General features: G+C 44.3%; 1 protein-coding gene and 1 pseudogene across 1 annotated transcript; one reads left to right on the top strand and one right to left on the bottom strand.

Annotated features, from left to right (window-relative positions):
• Nucleotides 1–91: 91 nt before the first annotated feature.
• On the bottom strand, nucleotides 92–2,181 carry LOC116101592 (annotated as a pseudogene).
• A 4,246-nt stretch (nucleotides 2,182–6,427) lies between these two features.
• LOC116101594 (GTP-binding nuclear protein Ran, testis-specific isoform) lies at nucleotides 6,428–7,304 on the top strand. The gene has a single exon (XM_031385245.1). It carries the CDS (start codon nucleotides 6,472–6,474, stop codon nucleotides 7,120–7,122), a length of 651 nt encoding a protein of 216 aa, XP_031241105.1. The 5' UTR covers nucleotides 6,428–6,471; the 3' UTR covers nucleotides 7,123–7,304.
• The last annotated feature ends 6 nt before the right edge of the window (nucleotides 7,305–7,310 follow it).

Genomic DNA, 7,310 nt, shown 5'->3' with positions numbered 1-7,310 from the left:
AAAAAAATCCGACATAATGCACTTGTCATTAGAAAAGTCTTATTGACACACTGAGGAGCCAAGGTGTTTCCCTTTTCTTTTTGAATGCAGGTCTCAGCACAACATCCATGAAGCAGCCCAGCCTTAAGAACACGTCAGCCAGGGAAGCCATGGCAGTCTGCGCAGTCGCACTCGGAGAATCAGCCAGGGAAGCCCGTGTCAGTCTGCACAGCACTCGGAGAATCAGCAAGGGAAGCCGTGGCAGTTTGCGCAGCCATACTCAGAGAATCAGCAAAGGAAGCCGTGGCAGTCTGCGCAGTCGCACTCGGAGAATCAGCCAGGGAAGCCCGTGGCAGTCTGCGCAGTCGTACTCGGAGAATCCAATGTGCTGACTAGCTTGCTGCATCTTAGCCAGTCTAATCTTCTCTGCTTTGGTGATTAGCTTTTCTGTGCCTCTTTTCTTTTCCCGAGGCTGATTAAGTTTGGCCTGTCTATCTACCAAAATCTTCTGCCAGTACCTCTGCTCGTGATCACCAGAAAGGACCTCGAGGTTCCAACAGTGCTTCTTTTTAATTTCAGTCTGTGCATTCATTACTGCCTGAGCATCCTCGGGGGTTTTGAATCGGGCATGGCATTCAGTATCTCCTTCTAGCAAATCAATGTAAACAACTTCTGAGATTGTGGCCAAAATATCCTTGACTTGTTTCCTTCCAGGTAAAGGCTCTCCACTCACAATCTTCACAATCACTCCAGTCACGAACTGTGGGCCTTGTGCACTGGCCTTCTCCTGGGTGGAGCCCTCCTGACCACTGCCTGCTGCTGCTTTTCCATTCCCCACTGCGGACTCACTAGGCGCTTTACAGTCTGTTTCCATTTCCGATTCCAATTTTATTTGAGATGTTGTTTTTTTCAGAGAAGCCATGCTAGCTTTTTGTAGTGCCAAATACTCTTTCTTCAAATCCATCCATTCAGTTTTGGACAGCACTCTCAATGGTATAACCTCCTTGCCCATCTTATGTCTCTCTTTAGGCTTCTTCTTATGCTTCCTCTTCACTTTTGAGAGCGAGTCAGCTTTTCTGTCTCCTTGTCTTCAGTAGAGCAGAATTCTAAGTCTCTGCTCTCCTGGGAGGCCTCAGAAGTGGCTTGGCCGACAGCACCCTTCTGAGCCCTTTTCTTTGCTTTTGGCTTTGCGGGGAGGCAGTCTTCATCCTCCGCGCTGCTTCTCTCCCTCTTCCCTGCCCTGACTTCAGGTAAGCTCGATGTTTCCAGCTTGTCCCGATTTTTCTTTTTCTTTGCAGGTTGCTGTGGAGCTTCGGGAGTTTCTGCCTCCGAGCCCTCAGAGGCAGTCCTTGGTCTCTTGGCTTTACATACACTCAAGCTGCTGCTATCCACAGCTGACTCTTTGGCCTGCACACTCTCTTCCTTCTTTATTCTTCCCTTTTTCTTTTTCTTCTTCTTTTTCTCTCCAGCTACTCGTAAGGAAGGGATGGGCTTGTTTTTCACTGTCTTGGGGAATATGCCAGGCTTTCTAGGTGCTTCTTCTGGTGGGTTGTTCAGAAACTCAATGGCTTTTGCTGCTTGCTCTTTTGTTTCAAACTCCACAAAGGCAAATCCCTTAGGGTCCCCAGTAGACTTGTAATGTGGAATGCTTATGTAAACCACATTGCTGCATTTCCCAAATACTCTCTCAATCCAGCTATGAGTAACATTTTTGGGGAGCAACTCCACATATACCGTGCGTTCTTCCTCGTCCTTTGGTCTCTCTCCTAGGGGTTTTTTCCTCCTGATTCTGGTCCCTTCTAAGTCCAAGTCTACAACAGGTGAGCTTTTCAGCGCTCTGGCTATTAGCTTCCCATCAGTTGTCAGCTTCTTCATTTTGTTAGAAGATACCAGGAGAGAAATGTCCACATATCCATCTCTAGACTTTTCAATTTGCTCTCGCAGAAACCCGTCCTTGTGAAGGTTTGCATCTCCAAACCAGAAGTCCACCTGCTTAGCAATATCCGCAAGCACCTGTTTAACCCGTGATCGCTTCTTTTTTTCTTCTTTTCTCTTCTCAGTGCTTTCTTCCATAGTTTTTTGGTTTTCAGTTTCCATTTCCGTTCACGTCCCCAGATTCACAGTCAGCGCCTGTGTTCTCTTCCACGCTTTCCATCTCCCCAAGAATTGGGTTCTGATGATGGCAAGTGACCTTGGTTTGTGTTGTTTATTTTCTTATGCTTGCCCCCCGCCATCTGGTTAACTCTAGTGCTACCTGCCCTTGCTAAATCTGACTGGAGCCTGTCCTTCCTGTGATCCTGGTTGTGTCAGAACTCCTCGGAGTCAAGCTGTCTCTAAAAGAGCAATTTCTAAATTCATCTGTAATAACAAAAAAACCTAGGATAGCTAAAACTATCCTCAACAATAAAAGAACTTCTGGTGGAATCACCATCCCTGACTCAAGCTATACTACAGAGCAATTGTAATATAAACTGCATGGTATTTGTACAGTGACAGGCTGATAGATCAATGTAATAGAATTGAAGACCCAGAAATAAACCCACATACCTGTGGTCACTAGATCTTTGACAAAGGAGCTAAAGCCATCCAGTGGAGGAAAAAAGACAGCATTTTCAACAAATGGTGCTAGTTCAACTGGTGGTTAGCATATAGAAGAACAAAAATAGATCCATTCTTATCTCCTTGTACAAAGCTCAAGTCCAAGTGGATCAAAAATCTCCACAAAAGGCCAGATACACTGAAACTAACACATGGGCACAGCGAAAAGTTTCCTGAACAGAACACCAATGGCTTATGCTCTAAGATCAAGAATTGACAAATGGAACTTCATAAAATTGCAAAGCTCCTGTAAGGCAAAGGACACTGTCAATAGGACAAAATGGCAACCAACATACTGGGAAAAAGATCTTTACCAATTCTACATCCAATAGAGTGCTAATATCCAATATATGCAAAGAACTCAAGAAATTAGATTCCAGACAACCAAGTAGCCCCATTAAAAATGGGGTACAGAGCTAAACAAAGAATTCTCAATTGAGGAAACCTGAATGGCTGAGAAGTACCTAAAGAAATGTTCAACATCCTTAGGCATCAGGGAAATGCAAATCAAAACAACCCTGAGATTCCACCTCATACTAGTCAGAATGGCTAAGATCAAAAACTCAGGTGACACCAGATGCTGGTGATGATGCAGAAAAAGAGGAACACTGCTTCATTGTTGGTGGGATTGCAAGCTGGTACAACCACACTGGAAATCAGTCTGGCAGTTCCTCAGAAAATTGGACATGATACTACCTGAGGACCCAGCTATATCATTCCTGGGCATCTACTCAGAAGATGCTCCAATATATAACAAGGACACATGCTCCACTATGATTATAGCAGCCTTATTTATAATAGCCAAATGCTGGGAAGAACCCAGATATCCCTCAACAGAGGAATGGATACAGAAAATGTGGTACATTTAAACAATGGAGTACTATTCAGCTATTAAAAACAATGACTTCATGAAATTCTTAGGCAAATGGATGGAACTCGAAAATATCATCCTGAGTGAAGTAACTTAATTACAAAAGAACACACATGGTATTCACTCACTGATTAGTGGATATTAGCTCAAAAGCTTGGAATACCCACAATGTAATTCACAGACTATATGAAGCTTAACAAGAAGGAAAGCCAAAGTGTGGATGCTTCAATCCTATTTAGAAGAGGCAATAAAATAATCACTGGAGGCAGAGTGAGTAAGGGGCCTGCATGGGGGAGGTGAGGGAGAGGGAAAAATGGATAGCAGGATCAGGTATGGGAAGAAACAGGAGAGAAGTTCAGTGGTCCAGGAGAATGAATAGAAATATCTCCATAGCAGTGGAGATGGGGAATGGGGTGGGTCAAAACTACTAGAAAGTCCCAGATGCCAGGGATTCGAAAGGCTCCCAGGACCCAGTGGGGATGGCATTAGCCAAAATACCCAACAGCGTGGAGATAGAACCTGAAGAGACCACCTCCAGTAGATAGATATGGTCCCCAACTGAGGGATGGGGCAATCCACCCATCTAAAAATCTTTAACTCAGAATTGTTCCTGTCCAAAGGAAAGACAGGGACAAAAAATGAAGCAGAGACTGAAGGAAAGGCCATCCAGTGACCACCCCACCTTGGGATCCATTCCTTCTGCAGACACCAAACCCTACTATTGCTGATGCCAAGAAGCGCTTGCAGACTGGAGCCTGGTATGGCTGTCCTCTGAGAGGCACTGACAGCACCTGACCAAGACAGATACAGATACTCACAGCCAACCATTGGACTGAGCCCGGAGAGCCCAATGGAAGAGTTAAGGGAAGAACTAAAGGAGCTGAAGGGGTTGGCAACACCATAGGAAGAACAGCAACATCAACTAACCTGACCCCTCAGAGCTCCCAGGAACTAAACCACCAACCAAAGAGTAACCATGAGTCTGTCCATGGCTCCTGCTACATATATAGCAGAGAGATGCCTTATCTGGCATCAATGGGAGGGGAGGCACTTGGTCCTGTTGAGTCTTGTTGCCCCAGCAAAGGGGGAGGTTAGAGGGGTGAGGCAGGAGTGGATAGGTAGGAGGGGGAGCACTCTCTTAGAGGCAAAGGGGAGGTGTGGGGGGTTGCAGAGGAGAGACCAGGAAGGGGGACATTTGAAATGCAAATAAATAAAATATATTTTAAAAAAACATGTACACACCAAATACAAGGACACCCACTTTGTAAAAGAAACACCTACTACAGCTTAAATCACAAACTAACCTTCACTGTGATAGTGGGAGACTTCAATACCCCAATCTCACCAATGGACAGATAATCCAGACACAAATGTAGCAGGGAATGTGGAGCTAACCGACATCATAAACCAAATAAACCTAACAGATATATCACAAAAAAATTTACCAAGCACAAAAGAATATACCTTCTACTCAGCACTTCATGGAACATTCTCAAAAACTGACCACACACTTGGACACAAAGTAAGTCTGAATACACACAAGAATCCTGAAATAACCACCTACACCCTCTCAGACTACCATGGATTAAAACTGGATTTCAACAAGAGAAACAATAGAAAGTCTACAAACTCATGGGATCTGAACAGCTCTCTACTGAACAACTCTAGAGTCAAGCCAAAAAGAAAGAAATTAAAGACTTCCTAGAATTCAATGAAAATGAATACACAACATACTCAAACTTATGGAACACCATGAAAGGGAAAGTTCATAGCACTAAGTGTCTTCAGAAAGATACTGGAGATATCTCACACTAGCAATATAACAACACATAACAGCAAGAAATAATAAAACGCAGAGGTGAAATCATTAAAGTAGAAACATAGAAAATAATTCAAATAATCAGTGAAACAAAGAGGTGGTTCTTTGAGAAAATCAACGTGATAGATAAACCTTTATCCAGACGAACTTAAATCCAGAGAAATGCCGGGACCAGCCTTGGCTGAGGGTAGGGTCTAGAGAAGGGTGGATGCAAGAGCAGCAAACGGAAAGATCAGATACAGGATGCCATTCACTGCATGAGAGATGAGACAGGACACAGCGGAAGCTCATCCCGATACAGCCTTTCCTACTCTGACAGCTATGTCTCTTTCACGCTTTATTTATACATAAAATCATTTCCTCAGAAATTTTATTCATTGATTACACAGCTTTTCAAAATACATTTACTACTGAAGTCTTCCTTGGTTACATAAGAATATTGAAAGAGGAACAAAGTAAGCAAATACCAGTTTTATGAGAGCTAAAAATTAACATGATAAATCAATTCTCTTTAAACTCAATATCTTCTTCCTTAAGATTGGTGTTGTAAAGCCTTGCAGTTACAGAAGTGCCAGACAGGATGACTCTATCTGAATTTGATTCTGTTTCAGTTTGGCACAAAATTAATAGATCAAAAGTTATTTCCTAGTACCTATTATATCAAGCTTGGCTTTCTACTAGAGTTCAATCTCTGACTCTTATTTAATTCTTCCTTTCCTTCCTCTATATTTCTTTTATATTTGGCATAAGATCACCGTTTTTTTTTGTTGTTGTTGTTGTTTTTTTAGAATAAAAAAAAAAAATGTGCAGCCCCTTGCTTAAGCAAAGGGAGTTTGTCAGAAAAATTCTGATCTAACAAATCTGTTGAAGATGATGGGCAGTTCACTGAGCCTTCTGCTGTGTCTCTGTCATGAATCCTTGATTCGGTACAATTCAGTAGTAGGCTTTATCCCAGAAATGGCAGGGATGGTTCAGTAAATGAAAAGCAGTCCTGGAAGGTAGCTGCTAGGAGGGCCCGGCAGAGCGCAGGTGGCGACCTGAGAGTTGGTTGTCCTTGGGATGGGCGCAGGGCAGCAGGGACGGTAAGGAGAACCAGCCAGTTTCCCTTCCCCCACGGTCTCCCTTCCCGCGTGCTCTTCCCGACTGGCCGCTACCTTTGTGGGGCGCACGTGCAACAGCCGCTCTTTCCGACAGGATCACCGCGATGGCCGCCCAGGGAGAGCCGCAGGTCCAGTTCAAGGTCGTCCTGGTGGGCGACGGCGGCACCGGAAAGACGACGTTCATGAAGCGCCACTTGACTGGAGAGTTTGAGAAGGAGTACGTAGCTACCCTGGGCGTGGAGGTGCACACACTAATCTTCCATACCAACAGAGGACCCATCAAGTTCAATGTGTGGGACACAGCCGGCCAGGAGAAGTTCGGGGGCCTGCGCGATGGCTACTACATCCAAGCCCAGTGTGCCATTATAATGTTTGATGTAACATCAAGGGTTACTTACAAGAATGTGCCTAGCTGGCATAAAGATCTAGTACGCGTGTGTGAAAACATCCCCATTGTATTGTGTGGCAACAAAGTGGATATTAAAGACATGAAAGTGAAAGCAAAACCTATTCTCTTCCACCGAAAGAAGAATCTTCAATACTATGACATTTCTGCCAAAAGTAACTACAACTTTGAAAAGCCTTTCTTCTGGCTTGCCAGAAAGCTCATTGGGGATCCTAACTTGGAGTTCGTTGCCATGCCGGCTCTTGCCCCACCTGAGGTGGTCATGGACCCAGCTTTGGCAGCACAGTACGAGCATGATTTAGAGGTTGCTCAGACAACTGCTCTTCCAGATGAGGAAGATGACCTGTAAGAAAGCGAAGCTGGAGCCCTGCTTCAGACGTCTATTTTTTAGGCAACTGTCCTGTGATGCCTGCCAGCGGTGCAGCGTGTGTACCACTTTATTTAGCTAAAGGAGATCGTGTACTCCATCGGGAAGCTGAAGGAGATGAATGGGCTTCAGAGTAAATATGGCAGTTAAAACACCTTTTTTTTTTTTTT

The sequence above is a fragment of the Mastomys coucha genome, unplaced genomic scaffold (genome assembly GCF_008632895.1).
Source record: "Mastomys coucha isolate ucsf_1 unplaced genomic scaffold, UCSF_Mcou_1 pScaffold21, whole genome shotgun sequence".
NCBI classification, from domain to species: domain Eukaryota; kingdom Metazoa; phylum Chordata; class Mammalia; order Rodentia; family Muridae; genus Mastomys; species Mastomys coucha.
The sequence above is the reverse complement of the archived record's forward strand: the minus strand, read 5'-3'. Positions and strand labels throughout refer to the sequence as shown.